We start from the raw sequence: 17,235 nt of genomic DNA, 5'->3' as shown, positions 1-17,235 counted from the left end.
ATGCAAACATTGTGGAAAAACTCTCATAGAAGATGAGGAGAGAAAAATAAAATAATTCCTGTTTTGGGGGCTGTCCAATATCCTGAGGTTTAACTGACTTTTTGCTATACTCTGATTAAAAAGTGATCCCTAAATTTGAGCAGTGTATATATATTAGTTCCGAATTTCCACTCCCATTAGTGGATTTTTACCATTTTTTTTTTATCTGTTAATTTGGTCCATTTGGTAAATCTGGGCCTTAGGCTGTTAAAAGGTTATGATTTCTAAAGAGATAATCTTACTACAAAAACAATGAATTTTACTGCAGAATGACTTTTTTTGACTCTGCGATGGCCACGGTTACAGGGAGTCGACACTAAAACTTCTATAAACATTCATTAAAATCTTTAAAATTAAAATGTTTAATGTTTTCTCACACAGTTGGACAAACACTTTAAACATTTATATCATCAGTGAAATCATCGGCCTGTCCTGATGTGTTATTACAGTTGCAGTCCCTGATCTTTCCTGTTGTAACATCCTAATATAATCTGTTAATAATTTTTCTAGCAAAAAAAGCTTAAATACTTACCAGAATGTGCCAATAAGACATGTCTTAGTGACTGTGAGAAATATCAGCATTTTCAGGCACAATAAATAGACACGATTCAAGATGGCTTTTGTTTCATGCAGAACACACATACATTACATATTATTGTGACACTTATAAAACCTTAATTAACACGAAGTTATCAGAAACTGTCAAAGTTGCTTTGTTTTCTATGTCAACACCTCTTAAACATTTCCCTTTAAGAAAATAGAGCAGGAACCACCCCTTTATCATTAGGGAAAACACATAAAATAATGTGTATATGCTTAATCTGCCTTAAAGTGGCAAAAACATAAATTTTCATCTACTGAGTCAGCTGCAATTGTTAGCTTAAGGTTCATAAACATACATGCTTGGGAAAAGGGAAGGTAAAAGGTTAGTCTTTCATTAATAGATACAATTAATAGGTAATCTACCTTTTGAAGATGAGGGCAATGACAAAGTCTGGGTTGACTCGGATTCTCCAGTCGCACTCTTTCCCAGGCGGGTAGGGCTGGGGGTAGTTGGGAGACAGAATTACCCCAGAAGGACCACTGACGTTACCGCCACATGTTGCTGAAGATGAGAGAGAACAGTGAGGGGGAAAAAGGGAGAAACATTATTGCATAGCATTGGGCTTGGGGTTATTTGGACTCAGAATAACCCCTGATTGACCTGTCATATAAAACCCACAGAAAGGCAGAGACAAAATGAGTTAGTTGGTAATGGCAAGTATAGCAGAAATTGGTGAGGACAGTGGGAAAAACCCCTAGTGGACAATATAACCTCCAAAGGTGGTTGCAGACAGCAGAAGAGAAAGAAAGAGAGAGAGAGACTGCGAGATTTAGTTGCAGAGTGTAGGGCTGGGGGTAGTTAAGAGAGAAAATTACCCCTAGCGATCTTTTATCCCACAAGAAGCCAGAGAGCAGGAAAAAGATATTGGCAAGAGAGACAGAAAGATGCATTCAAGCAGCAATTTGGTGATGTGAAGGAAGAGTTAGCAACACAGAGATGTGTCTTGGGGCTGGCAGGTGGGTGTGAATGGATTATCAACAGTGAAATAGAAGTAAACAAAGGCATTAACACTTGCAAATCACTCACAAGCAGAAGCACACTAACACACTAAGTCCATTGTGCATAGTCGTGTATAGTATGTTTCATCTTGGGAGCTTTTGAACACAGAGGACTCGCTACCTGAAGTGAAAGTGCAGGACAGGGAAGCACCCTCTAAGTAAAGCGAAAATGGAGCGAGATATGAGCCCAACATTTTATCTACATTCATGCAAACCTGAGGTCACTAGCAAAGAGTCAAAGGCAATATCAGGGACAAAGAATAATGTGTTTCACACACATGGTTACAAGGCAATCTCTGGTCTGTGTAACTCTGCTGGAGGACTTCTATACACTGGTGGCTGATAAGAAAAGCAAAAGGCAACAGAAAAGGAGACCGTAGCATCTAACAGTAAGCCAGCTGTCTGTGGTGTCTTGGTGCAAGCTGGGTGGCTGACGACACGAGCAACCTGCTATTTCAGGAGTTTTCAGTGACTTGTGAAATCTGTCCGTTCTGATCCTTGAATAATTGAAAATAATGTAGCTCAGGACCTTGAATGGTAATCTCTTTTGATTTCCACATCCATCTACTCTAACGTGACACACAATGTCACATGTGAGACAAAACTGAACTGGATGACGCAGTTTATCAACAAAATGAATGTGACACATTAAGGCCATGTAGTTTGGCACCTGAGCACTGTTAATTCAAAAAATATTGGCATGCAGCATTATAAGTACGTAGGCTGTCTGGTGAGAAAAGCTGCTGTATTAGTGATTGTATTATTGAAAAGCTCAATGAATTTAATTAATTAAAAACATAAGGCAGGTTTCAGGGCTTTAGGCCATGTTTGTCCTTTAGTGAAGAAGTCAAATGCTTAAGAAGAGCGTAAAGAGGAATACAAAGACATAAAAGCATGACAGTGCAAAGGAGCAAGTGCGCCGGACTTTCAACTGTTTAACGTGGGAACTCAATCAACATTATTTCCATCATTCGACAGTGCTACAGATCAAACCTCGGGATAAACATACCAAGGGTGTTCAGTGTCCAACCCAAATATAACCTTAGGTGGAGTCTACCATTGTGTAGTGTTCAAATGTACAAAACAAAACAACGAGCCACCACAAAAATGCTACTAGTGCCTTTATAATATCCATCCATCCATCCATCTTCTTCCGCTTTACCCGGGGCCGGGTTGCGGGGCCAGCAGCCTAAGCAGAGAAGCCCAGACCTCCCTCTCCCCAGCCACCTCCTCCAGTTTATCCGGGGGAACACCAAGGCGTTCCCAGGCCAGCCGAGAGATATAATCTCTAATCTAATCTAATCTAATAATATAATTCATCATATTCTGTTTTTTTAGTGTGCTATATGATATATATAAGCCCCCAAACAAAGTGTAATGTATCACGTGAATTAACTGAAGGTCCAGCTTGGCAGTAAGAGATCCACAAAGAGCTGTACACCTACCTACACATGTTGGAGGGTCAGGGTGCCAGTAGAATCTGTTATCCATTCGCACACATGTGATAGTATCTTTGCCCTGAAGCTGATACCCTGGGTCACACTGGAATGTCATACTGTCACCAGGTTCCTTACTGTCCCCGTATCGAGAACCATTGACAGGAATGCCGGGGTCGTTGCAGGTCGTGGCTGTTGTGGCTGGAGAGTGCAGAAAACAAAGGCAGACAAATATTGATGTACTAGGAGCACAGAGAACAAAAGGAACTGAGACAGATGCACTCAAACGTAACATTACTGCCAGTGTCGTACTGTCAGCAGCAGAAGCAAAAACAATACACACACGCATAGCAGAGTGAGTCCAAATGGAGCTTATTATTATGTTATCATGCTGACAGTGACTAATATAATTACTCTACTTATCAGAAGTAGTGATATCGGGAGACACATGTGGTCACACTGACCCCAACAAGTTAGGTAATTTTTGGCTCTGCCTTCGAGCTAAGCAGCGTGCTAAGTGGGGATAACTAGATTTAGATGAACTTACATTGCCCGTTACTGCACAATCAGCCCTAAGGTGCTCCAAATACTTTAAGCATTACATATCTACAAATAACATTTCTATTTATTTACTTTTAAGATAGAACAGATAAATACGATTTAAGACTTAAAAAAAAAAAACCTATCTATAACGACTTTAATTTTCAGAGTTCATCTTAGTTTGGTGTTAAAATGGCACAAGCATACTTGAGCACACAATTCACTTTATGGGCTTTAAAAATTGACATTTTTTCTTTTTCCTATTTTATTTTAGCTGAAACTGAAAATGCTTTATAAGAGTAACTGAACAGACAAGATTGAACAATGTAATTTTATATGTACAATTTTACATTAAAAATGTTATATATAACATTTCATAGGTATGGTCAACAGAAACAGAGCCAAATATAAAGGACCCTGACTCCGACATTTCATTTGGTAAAATAGCTTGGTTGCCTGTTGGTTAAGTACAACATAGTGCTTTGATCAGATTAATAATTGTCTAAAGAGTAAGAAAAAAATGATCTATGTTAAAAAAATACAGCATAAATTGGATATTAAATATTGTCCCTTTCTGTTTTCTGAAATCCCAGCACTGTTTAGAGAAGGGATATCTATCCACCCTTTGGGACTGGACCCCTTAGGGGCTTAACATATAAATCTAAGGTGTTAAGTCAAGAAGTAAGGAGGAAAAAAACTTGGCCTTAAATAAATGCAAACGGTGGAGAATACCACCTCCTAAATCAATGTGGAGGTAAAAATATAAGGTCATTACCATAGTAATGGAATAATAGGGCTATAATTATGATGTTACCAAGGGCAAATATTTATTGTTTTCCACATGGAAAGAACGGGACGATGTGTAAGGATGGCGAGAAAGAAAAAGCGAGAAATATGTAGACATAAATTTGTATTACTTTAAATATTTGTAGAAAACCTGACAGTTATGCGTGTTGGACTTTTGTGTTTATACAAACCTGTATAAAGAACAGGTGTGTACGAATGGTCTCGTGAACAATCAGTTGACATTCTCGCCTAGTTGTTATGGTACTTTCTAAATCCTTCTTTCTCGGTGTGCCTCTGATCGGTTTTGGTGCCATAGTGGATCAAAAAGATTTAAATCTAAAAGGAGGATGCACAGACATTTTGGGGTCTACTGACTCAAATACCAAAGGGCATCTCTGCATCAAAATGGCACAACAACCATGCAGGTTGCCCTGGGACAAACGGCAGCAACAGCTTAGGTTCAGTGAGCTCATCTTAAAAAAAAAGGGGAAAAAACCCCCAAACACAAACAAAACAAAAACAGAAAAATCAATTCATTAACATTATCTACAAAATAATTAACAGAAAACACAAGACTACAGTTTCCCAAATAAATCTTTCATGCTCTAAAAATGAAATGAGACACCGTCTCTGGTGGGCTACTTCAGTACTTACTGAACATGGCTCCCAAGGTGAGATATTAAATGTCTCATTTGATTCTATGACTAAAGCTTTTTCAGAAATCCTGTTAAATTCCACATTAATGCCAGCTTAATTTTCTTATAGCCAAAATAGGGTTTATATGATTACCACAAAACCATATGGATGAGTGGTGAGTTTTAACGAAATTAATAGGTAATTTTGTAATTGGCTTTCCTTCATAAAGGGATCTGAGGGGTAAAGTAGGGCAGACCACCCGAATTACAGATTTAGTAGAATCGTGTTACATTTCTGAGCAGTTTCTCGTAACTCAAATGTTCTTCTTCTACCTCATGTTTAATGATATCAGTATAAAGAGAAAGCTACTTACTGGAGAACTGTATTGAGAATCCTTGCTTGCTGATGAAATAATCAGAATCAAACTGCAGCGTAAGTATGTTGAAAGTCGAGTGGATGTCTTCAGGTAACGCTGGCCCTGACCATTCTTTCAACAGGATCCCACCATCTGATGGTCCCGATGGGCCATCCCAAACTCTCAGAATATCGTGGCCAACCTCGGTGTCAAAGACAATAAAGTGCAGGCTGAGGAAACACAAAAATACAAGATTGTTTACTTTCACATCAACAGACTTATTTATTTATAAAAAAGCCAGTTTCTATTCTTCAATCCTTTTGTGAAGCATTACCATTAATGTAGAACAGGAAATACCCCAGATAACTGCAAGTCATTGCGACATTACTCACGTGCACTTAAATTACCTGATAGTTTTTCCTGTATCAGCCTCTATAGTCCAGGTACAGTGGAGGTTGTTGTCGTATGGAGCAGGATATCCTGGAGACAGAATCCGTCCAGACACCGCACCAGTTATGTGACCTCCACACTCAGCTACAAGGACAGGAAGCAAGAAGATGAGAGTGGAAAAAAGTGCATATTTGATGCCTTAATTTATGCAGCTTAAAGTGTCAGCAGCTGAAACACATCCATCCATTCACTAATGCATATTAACCAAGATATTTTAAAACACCATAGCAGACATTACTATGCATAATAAAAGAAAGCATAAAGGAACATTGGAGCAAGTACTGCATTTTATGATAACTTGTATAAAAAATAAAAAAAATTTGAATCCACATTTTTGCACAGATTTGACCTATTAGTGGCCATGTGATCCCAAACTTTTGATCAGCTGTAAAACAGCCTGTTTCAGTTTAAATTGCATGCTCAAAAAATGTTTTGTCTCACTCCCATTTCTTTTTGTTGTATGTTGAAGCTCTACTTGGGACCTTGTTAAGATCTAACCACGCAAAATATGATTTTTTTGCCATTTTCCAAGTGGTCTTAAACGTTTGATCGGGACTGTATTTGACTGGGTCTTCTTATCCTCGGGTTGGTTTGGAGAAGTAGGGTTTCCACCAGTTTTAGATCTGGCCCGACATTTTGGCCCACTGAAGACGATTTCTCTCTATAAAACCAGATCCTACATTAAACATTTTATGGTTGTCTTTGTATTAATGTTTCAATTTATCTCTATAAGATGTAGCTTCTGTTCTTCGCTGTAAATTGCACTGAGGTGTGAAGGTCAAGTTAAATGAGATTCAGTTAAGAACTGCTTGAATCGTTAAATCAACCTTGAATTATCCAAGCTTTTGGTATAGCGTTTCAAGGCTGGCAAATAACTTTGATGACTCTTTTCTGTTAAGGAGTTCAAGAAAAAAGTTTACAGCACAAGTGAGTTTTTTGTTAATTTTATATTGTTTTTTGTGGACAGAGAGGTTAAAAATAGTGAATATGGACAAATCAGGGGGCAAAGCTGGTAAGAGATTTAAACTCATCATGGTAGCACATAGCGCAAGAAGATGACTGCTGTTTAGGTATGTCTGTGTGTGTGTATGTACATCTGTGCATGTCTGTGTGTTTGTTTGTGTGAGTTAAACGTGCATCATTAACACAGCCCTACAATCTACAAAACCATGGCAACCTACTGTTGTTGCATTACCCTGGGCAGAAAGCACACAAATCAGAATTTCCATGTGAAGACAAACACAAAGGGTACTCCAAGAGACAATCACACACAAGGCCAGGAACATACTTGAAAACATTTCTACAGTTAGGCAAGCACATCCAGACATGTGAACACACCCGCCAGCATCCACAGTACAACAACATAGTTGTTTCTGTCCCTGGTGAATGAAAGCAGGAAAAGAAAGGCAACTATTCTGTTGTGTTTTTATCACTCTTGCTGGCAGATAGGACTTACAACACAACTTGCAAAGTAAGCCTTGGCCAATTTTCAGAGAAGAAGTTTTAAAGATCAGGCCAACAGGTGTGGAGAATTTTGATGAGATATTTTCACACCGTTGCAAATTTAATTGCTGTTCTGGCTTTGACATATACTGATGAATGTACAGGCAGAGGGAAGGTAGTTAAAGTTTTTCCACTTTAAAAGAAAGATAAAGAGTATAGTTTTGCTTTACTTTACCTCTGCCTTTGACATTAATTATTGTCATGTAAATTTTGATGAGACTGTGTTGCCTCAGTGTAGACAGAGGACTGCAGGAGACTCAAATGTAAACATTTACTGTATTTACTTGGTACAGTATCAAGGGGAACCAGGGGAAGCACACATCCTTACAGGTCATACTATCATCACAACTCTGAGCTTGTCATCACACTGGGAGAATGTTTATACTTTAGACAAATATTCTGTTCATCCCTTTATTCAGATAAAGTACTTTGCAATATTTTGCCTGCAGCTCAGCTTTGTGACCTTAACATGGCAGCATACACAAATAAACAATATTTATATATGCCAGGGAAGGACTTCAAGGCCAATAGAATCCTGCATGCTGCTCTGGGCTTGACCCTTTGGGACCTTTCCAATAGAAAAGCAGAAATCTTATCTCAGTAACATAATTTGCAACGAAAAGACTATTTCTGTTGTTGAAAGTAAAATTATGTAGGACACAGAAAAAAGTAATGTGCCAAGCTATGGTGAGGCGTAACTCATAATAAATGGACACTGTACAAGAAAATACAAAAGATCTTTTTTTTGAAAAAAGATATAATTATCAAAACAGTTTTTTCCAATAACAATATGTATTGCTGTAATGAAACTGTTCCATGTAAAGATAATGTGTGAGTGAGTGCTGTAGTAATGAAAGTTTATACACATGTGTGAACTTAAAAGTAAAAAAATATGCAGGCATTTATTTAAATTTGATCTTTCATGTTTTTTACTTTTATAAAGTTGTATGTGAAGAGGTGGCTTGGTTATTGTGTTCATGTCTTGTGTTTTTATAAGTACATGCAAAATTGTAAATTTATATGTGTTGTATGAAAACCTGGATTTTACCAAAACTGAAATATTGTCGGAATAATTTTCCCCTCTCCTTGTCAGTTTGAACAAGGAGAGGGGAAAAATGGAAAAAAGATATTCTCAAAGTAGCAGACAACCACTCTTGGTATAGAAACAGCCTGAGGCAAACCTATCTCCTGATCTCCATGCTTATGCACATAGATATGGGAGTAAGCAAGACAGACAGTGGAGGAGACAGTCAGAGAGGCAGAAAGACAAACACTCCAACAGACAGACAAAGGATGAGCACGCAAAGGTAGCTACAGAGGTAGTTAGCCCAGGGCTCTGCCAGCAAGTATTCTCCCGGTTGCTGGCTTACCTGAAATAAGGCAGTGACAGAACAGCTGCAAAAATTTTACTGACTGCAGAGGCATTCAGGGTCACACACACACACTCTTCGCCATACACATCCATTCACACACATTGTTTTTAGTTGCCATTAGAAACCACAGCTGGGTATAACCCACATGACAGACTTCAGATGTACTGGCAGGTTACAAGACACATGGTTAAGCACTACAGTGGGGAATTCCAAATTAACATGTGCTCTGTGCCCACATCTACTCAGCAAGATGGAATACCTACAGGAACTGTGCTTTCATTTCCAAAATATGCAAAGCCACACAATATTTATGAACAAAATAGGAATTATGGACTTTAAAAAATTGCAAATTTCCTTTAGGGGGTTCAAAGCTAGCTACAAACAATACACGTAAACAAACCTTCCATGCTTCACTGGAGGTTGCTGAATGAAAATAAGGAATCAGAATGACCAGCTGTACTTGTTGTAGTTAAAATATGAAACAGCTTTTACACACTTAAAAGCAAGAGAGGGAAACAAGTTAAAAAGCACCTGAATCTCTTGGCATACTTTTCTCAGAACTAATTAAGAGGTGCTAAATGTCAACTAAAGGTACAGCTATCCTCTGATAGTTTATCTGCCTGAAAACGTTAAGAAATGCCCAAATATATTTTAAATGGGCCAAATACAGTTTAAAAACTATTTTTACTATCTGAAAAAACACTGTGTGCAGTCATGTGGTGGTCAGTCATTGCAAAACTGATATACTGTAACTGCTGTAACTGTCTGTTTGTGACATTTACATTGGAAATGGATGATGATTCTTTTATTTTTAAATCTGTGGTCAGCATTCTCAACTACTCAAGTAGTGTTGTTGGAGTTGGAGAGAAGTGCAGGAGGGCTGTCCTTTTTTAAAAGTTTCATTTATCTTCATTTCTGTCTTTTCTTATTATTTATGATTCTCTGTTGCAGATTGAGTCAGAAGGGTTGAAGAAGTGATTCCTATTAAGAGGACAGTTTTAATCATGAATCATCAGTTTCATACGGGTGTGCAGTAAGTTTGTTTAACAACGAAAAACTTTTTTTGTTTTATATCTGAAATGATTGCTATCTAATTTGACTAAAATGAATTTTGAGCATGCAGACAAACAAACTTTGTCATTATACAACTTTAGAAAAACAGCATGCGGTCAAAATTAGGTTATATAGCAAGCAGTCTGTATAGTCGTGCATCGAAAAAAGAGTTATTGCAGCTCTTCTATGACATAATATCTCTGTTTGGTCGTATTTTACCATAATTTTATTCAAGAAGCAACAATTTCAGATGAATCAATATTGTTTCCTACATCACCTTCAGTCTCTTCTGATAGAATATTCTATTTGCTGTGCATGCTGAGAATAAAAGAGAAAGCTGAGGCTTCTGTCAAAGTCTCTGGCATAAAATGCTCTTCACACCTTCAGGGTACTAGGGAGTTGTCTGGCTTACATTATAAATTCATCACTTCAGAAATCACCCTTTATTTTTGCATCTTAACCACGCAATCCTTAAAACAGAGAGCACGATGCACTAAAATATCCTACCTGATGACAACCAGATGCCACAGTGCATGTAATCTCATGTGCACAGGCCGATGATCAGAAAGGCCAGTTTTTATGCAGAAATTGTATTAGAACCACTACATTTCCCACAGTGTTGAATCAGTCCCCCACACGCTCTTTTGAAAGTATTCATTTGTCTGTTGACTCAGTCACTTGTTCTCGCACACTGTCTTTTGAATCATCATGCTGCAACTCAGAAACAGACATGAGTAGCTTCTCCCTGCTATATCACTCACTGAATTGTATGAAAAAGAGAGTTGTCCAGAGGTTAATAATTCAGATCTTGTAGTTCTGAAATATTGATGCAGAAGGGAACCTACACATATGCTGGCATACTAACCGACACAGGAAGGAAGCGGCTTGTCCCAGACGCGTCTGTCACCACTGAGGCAGGTGAGTGTACTGCTCCCATGAAGACTGTATCCAGGGTTGCAGGAGTACAGGACAAAAGTGTTGGCATAATGACCGTCATCCTGGATCTTATAGCCATAACTAGGGACACCTGGTTCCTCACAGCGTACTAGGTCAAAACCTGGGTGGAGACAAACACACAGGGATAGTGATTAGGTCTTCCTGTCCATGCTGCAACACTACCTTTCACACAGGATGATTCTATTCTGGACAAAAGGACATAAGGTTATTGTATTCTTCTCCAGAATCTCACTACGTCCTACAGAATTTCAAGGTCTGAACACAATGTTAATACTTGTGACATAAAATTATAAAATTATGCTTCTTTCTGTGACATTCAAAAAAAAGAAAAGTTGGGATTCTCACTTTCTGAAAATATAATGAGAGTTGTAATGGTAATGGAAAGCATTGTCAGTTAAATTTATGCAGTGAAAATGTGGAGGGAAAAAAAGCATTAAATGATAATTTTACATCCCACATACACACAGAAAAAACAGAGTTTCTAACTTTCTAAGATACACAAGAATAGAAAAACTTCCTGCCATTAAGGCAGATGGTTAAACAAAGACACAAGAATGCAACCAACATATGCTTTCCCCCCTCAGGTCAGCTTATGATAGATATAGCATTCCCACTCAGATAGGGGTTGCTATAGGGACAATAAACAGTGAGCTGTAAAAAAGCTCTTTATTCAAGAAGATTCATCAGTTAGCAGCACAGATATTTAATTATCCAATAAAGTCAGCGATACTTAAATTTCTACATGGTAAATTTCAGCTTTTGTCAATGAAAGTTTAATGACATATTTGGCAGTGCGTTGCTAAATTGTTATGATGATCACTATGAGTCACTTGACTGTTGGGTGATGTTATTATATGTAAACCTGCTAAGTTTTTACTGCTTGCCAGATTCAGGGCATAAAATGAGAATCCACTCAATCTATACGTTTGACTTTTGTGTTTAGACCTGTCAATTCAGTGAAAACAGATTCACCTAATGGTAGCACTTTATCAGTAACAGTAATATTTTGATAACAATATAATAACCTGCAAGCAACAAAAATGGTAATAACTGTAATATGAATTGCTGTATACTGACTTATAGTTATCTATGGTTACCTAGTACTTTTTGTTTCCCTTCATAGGTAATAAGCCAGAACATTAAACATAATAGTTACATTGTTACATCCAAATAAATAATGCTATAGACATAAGTCAGGAATATTTAGTCCTGACTTGAGTTTAGTACCCTCAGTTTTTGTCTGAGTATCACCCAGCGTTTAAATTTGAATGTAATATTAGTCAGCTATAACCACTTTTGCTACAATGTAATTACTTGGCTAATAATGTGGTAATTAAGGGGTTATAACTTGCTATTTCTGTATTATTACGTTCTTTGTTTTGCCGCTATTACCACATTATTACTAAACTGTAATAGAAACTGCTAACAACCGGCTTTCTTAATGTCCTGAACAGATGTGCACATTATTTTATTTTCTGTATTGAAATAGCCTCTAATAATGTGCATTACTGAAACTGTTTAACTCAGACTCTGACTCTGCTTAACAAGCAATTGCTGCCTCCGTTGATCAGGAGCCATTGCTTCCTCCCTTTCTTTTGTTCAAACCTTATATCAATCTCTCTTATCTATCCATCCGCTCATCTATTGCAGCAGCGCTTTGAAGAAGGTGTCACCTTCTCTGGTTTAATGACTCACTGATTGATGGTTGTCTAATGGCCTAACTGACATACAGAGCATATATCTGGCGTCCATATAACATCTAGCTTCATTTGTTTGTCCCTTCGTCCAGCCGCTCTTCCACTCGAGATGTGTCACTTTCTCACCTTCTTTTAATGACTTGCAGATAAATGCTCCTCTAATAGCCTCTTTGACTTACACAGCAGCTGCTCTTGCCTTCTTAAGAGACTCACTTTACAGCTATTAAGATGTGTGTGTGCATATGTGTTTGTCAGAAAGAAAGACAGCCTGTTTCAGATATTCATGCACTCATTTTTTACAGTATGCTTGGTAAGCTACTGTTGCACTCTGGCCCTCAACAGAAAATCCTTGGGAAAAGTGATTGTTGATCTTTCAAGCTGTCAAAAAGGGAAAAAGAAAAACAAAGCAATGCAATTTGCTGACTGAGAAAGGCTAGTCTCTACAGTTTTGTAGTACATGACACCTATTTTGTTCTGCTATATACAGTAGCACTCAAGAATCACTTGACTGAAGCATGGGGCAGGTGCAGGAAACATTCAAGAGGGCAATCAAAAACAATTACTACCACTCTAGATTTCAATTATAAACATCTCTTCATGACGATCTTTGAGATGAGCTACTTCTCATATAGTAAATTACTGTTTGCGTAGCTGTGTGCATATATTGCTGTCATTTTTAGGACTACTTTTGATCAACAATTTGTGATGGAATTTGTGTAATTTTTGTGTAACTCTTGCCTCTGTATGGGATCAGGGAGACCAGATATCCCTAATGTGGTGATCTCAGGCTACAACTACTAATTTGCTATATACATTTTATGTTTAACTGCAGATAATCAAAACGATGTCTCCACCAAGTGCAACATCAAGAAGGAATATTTTAAAACCCATCCATCCATTCTCTTCCACTTCTCCTCAACAAGGTCACGGATGGCTGGAACCTATCCCTGCTACCAAAGTGTGAGAGGTGGGATAAACCCTGATCAGATCGCCAGTCTGACACAGACAGACAAACAATTATTCACACTCACATTTACACCAGTGGCAATTTAGAATCATCAATTAACCTAATCCTTCTAATTGTATTTCTTTGGACTGTAGGAGAAAGCCAGAATGTCCAGAGAGAACCCACACAAACATGGGGAGAACATGCAAACTCCACACAGAAAGGCCCCAGCGAGATGGTGGGGTCAAACTCAAGACCTTCTTAAGGCAACAGTGCAAACCACGTGCCACCATGCTGCCCATAATTTGAAATATGAAACATTAAAAGGTATTAAGGAACAGTTTATGGATGTGCAAATATGTATAAGCCATTTCCCTTTAATTTAAAGTAAAATTGAAGTAGAAAGGTGTCTGTGATAGACAGCAAGAGTCGTGTTAAAAGCTCCTTTCAAACCAGCACTGTACAAGTAAATACACATTTTAAATGATCTGTATTCCTGGTTTAAACATTTTGATAAAGATCACTTACTTGTATATGTAAGGTGGAAACCCTGATTAGTTCCAGAAGCATTGCTATTAAACTCCAGCCACAGGTGATTAGATGTACTATTGATGACACGACCCATCATGTCTTCACGAGTAAAATTACCAAGGAGGCGTGACGAACTGTTCTCTCCATCATATACCTGTCAATCAAAACAAAGGATTAGGATTTCAGGACATGAATAAAAACATGAGTGTTAGAAATAATGAGGCTGTCAGTGAACATAGGTGCACAGTGCACTCCTGGCTTGGTATGAAAAACCAAAAGGCAATGCATAATGTGGGAGGTAAAGTATAAAAGGCTTATTTTTTAGTTTAGCATCCAATCCATCCATTGCTTTGTGTCCTGTTTCCTTCTCTCTGGCCACCTACTCCAGCTTTTCTTGTGGGACACAGACGTATTCCCAAGCCAGCCAAGAAGCATAATCTCTCTGTCATGCCCTGGGTCTTCCTCTGGGTCTGCTCCTTGTAGGACCCAAAAAGCTTATGGCCATAGTTGAGGAAGGTAGATCAACCAGTAAACTGACAGCTTAGTTTCATGTTCAGATCTCTCTTCACCAAAGTAGGCAAGGACAGCATTCACTTGAGGTAGCAACTCCTTGTGAAACCATGGGTGGCACTCCACACTTTTCCAGCTTTTCTAATTCTCATTCCTACCACTTCCCACACAGCTGTAAACTGCCCCAGTTCAAGGTGAATGTCACTGCTGAATGCCACTGAAGCCAAAAGAGTCACATCACACACAAAAAGCAAAAAGGTGGTTCTCAGGTCACCAAACTAGAGACCTTGTGCACTTGCCTATCTCTAGAGATTCTGTCCACAAAAGTTATGAACGCAAACGATGACAAAGGGCAACCACAGTGAAGTCCAACTCCCACTGGAAATGAGTCTGTATTACGCTATTATAATGGTTGTACAAAGACTGGATGGCCTATAAAAACAGATCCTGAAGCAACCTCCCACAGGACACCCTGAGGGACAAGTTCGATCCCACACATAATCACACACACAAGGGTTGAGCAAACTCCTACACACCCTAGAATATCCTCATGGCCATAAGGAGTTTGTCCAATATTCAATGACCAGGACAAAAGTGGAATGCATGAGAGGTATGACACACTCTATTGTCCAGTACTCTGACATAGATCTGCTCAGGTGGGCCAATGACAGTGATCCTGCTAAAGTTAACCTCCTAGGACCTGGCGTCCACATATGTGGACATCACATTTTCGGTTGTCTAGACCAAAATACTACATTTTTCTTTACACGGGCCTGATATCCACTTATGAGGACATTATATTGCCACTGTTCTATCGAAATTTAAAGCGAAAGTCCTCATATGTGGATCTCATTTTTCTAAAAAACAAAACAAAACACGTAATTCTTGTTTTTTACATTCATCAGGTCCCAATCAGCCCAAATAGCAAAGAGAAATTAAAAATGCATGCCATGAATGAGTTTGGGTCTTAGGAGGTCAAAGCAAGTCACTTTTTAAAAAATAAAAAGGGAAACCAGCACCCCGGTGGGGCGATCCAGGACAGTCCAGGACATTTAAAAAATTGCTTATCTTATCTGACATTTTGTTTGCCACAATTAAAAGTGGCACAGTGAGCACATTGTATGAACCTACTTTCAATTTTGCTGTTTAATTCTTGTTCGTAACCTCTGGCAAACAGTAAATTTGAAAATCACTTTAAATTCAGTACTGGCAACGGGAATATTGTAGCCCTCAATGAAATATAAAAAGCTGGTTATTCACAGTAAAGGTTGTCTCAAGCTGTCATAAGTGTTCAAAAAGTGTATTTATATTTTGAAAAATTATCCCCCTTCATTTTACAGATGAAACCATTAAAAAGAAATAGAGCATTTTTTTCTCCATAAAAGCTAGAAGCCTCAGTATGCATATTTTTTACTAATAACTAAACACACTGGTAAAGCCAAGTCAATGCCTGTGTTTATGTGTGACTTTATTTGATATGCGCATTAAAGGAGGGGAAAAATGAATAAGACTGAAAGCAAGTGAAGACAGGAGTTTTGGTTTACGGTGACACAAAAACGTCTCTCGTTTGTATTTTCTTTGTCGATCACTTACTCACCCTCCTTTTCGATATTCAAATATTACGAAAGCATTAGTGATGTTACCATTTTAGTCTGTGAAGGTTCTCAGTCATCCAGGTCATCGTAGTCAAAGGAGTTTGCAAAGAAAAGCGTCTGGACTTCTTTAAGTTGCTTGAAGACGTTTCACCTCTCATCTGAGAAGATTCTTCAGTTCTAAGGTCAAATGGTGGGGAGTCCCAGATTTAAACCTAGTGGGAGTAACCCCCCAAAGAGGGACAAAAGGACCCCCTGATGATCCTCTAATCGCCTGAGCCAAGGTGTGAAAACGGGTGTGGGTCCCAATCAGCCAGAGTTTCGGGTGAGCTCACTGTGAAACCTGGCCCCACCTTATCATGCGAATTCCTGAGGTCAGATGGCCCAGGATGTGAGTGGGGGTTAAGGCGTCTGGGGAGGGAACTCAAAACTGGATTATAGATGGCAGAGAGTTGGTGTCGTAAACCACCGCCTCTGTTCAAAGATGGTCGCTCACAGTGGACATAGATGGCTTCTTTCACTCCTCTTTCAAACCATCTGTCCTCTCTGTCCAAAATATGAACACTGGCATCCTCGAAAAAGTGTCCTTTATCCTTTAGATGCAGATGGACAGCTGAGTCTTGTCCTGTGGAGGTGGCTCTTCTATGTTGTGTCCCCACCATTTGACCTTAGAACTGAAGAAGCTTCTCGGATGAGAGGTGAAATGTCTTCAAGCAACTTAAAGAAGTCCAGACGCTTTTCTTTGTAAGCTCCTTTGGTTACCATTTCAGATTTCTTGCTGAACAGGGTCTCGTTTTAGTTTCCAACAATTCTGGTTTGCAATATATTCATTAACCTGTAATTGTGCACTCATAGAAGCAGCACAAACAAGAGGCAAAACAGCTGGAAGCAATTTATTTCGAATGAGCACATTGAAAGAAGTAGATACAGAGGGTGGAATAATGGCTGCCAAAAAACATCTTTATAACTTGGCAACACAAGAAAGTTGAGCAGAGTATTAGATTGAAGGGCTGTGCTGTGTATTTTACTTACTAAAGCCCCATTATTATGGTTTAAAAATACAGGTTTTCACCAAAACTAAAAATAAGAGGTACTTGTTATCACCAAAGTAAGTTTCTAAGCTAGCACTACATCCACAAAGTGAGCTAGTGACAAACAGAATTTGCTTTTTTAAACAAGTTTTCATGTTTTATTGAAAATACTGTTTCCAACATTGTAAACATGTAGAC

The 17,235-nt window shown here is 38.5% G+C and overlaps 1 protein-coding gene across 1 annotated transcript in view; it reads right to left on the bottom strand.

Moving 5' to 3' along the window:
- Positions 1 to 17,235, bottom strand: part of LOC101487496 (CUB and sushi domain-containing protein 1) — a 457,578-nt gene that overhangs the window by 93,747 nt on the left and 346,596 nt on the right. The window contains exons 25-30 of the mRNA XM_024803309.2: positions 13,902 to 14,058; positions 10,639 to 10,830; positions 5,802 to 5,928; positions 5,413 to 5,624; positions 3,087 to 3,278; positions 1,006 to 1,144 (exon numbers count right to left, since the gene is read on the bottom strand). Coding sequence (XP_024659077.2) covers positions 1,006 to 1,144; positions 3,087 to 3,278; positions 5,413 to 5,624; positions 5,802 to 5,928; positions 10,639 to 10,830; positions 13,902 to 14,058 — 1,019 coding nt within the window. The remainder of the gene's footprint in view (positions 1 to 1,005; positions 1,145 to 3,086; positions 3,279 to 5,412; positions 5,625 to 5,801; positions 5,929 to 10,638; positions 10,831 to 13,901; positions 14,059 to 17,235) is intronic.

Source organism: Maylandia zebra, linkage group LG1 (genome assembly GCF_041146795.1).
Source record: "Maylandia zebra isolate NMK-2024a linkage group LG1, Mzebra_GT3a, whole genome shotgun sequence".
Taxonomy (NCBI): domain Eukaryota; kingdom Metazoa; phylum Chordata; class Actinopteri; order Cichliformes; family Cichlidae; genus Maylandia; species Maylandia zebra.
Note: the sequence above shows the minus strand (reverse complement) of the source record. Positions and strands in the feature narration are given on the sequence as shown.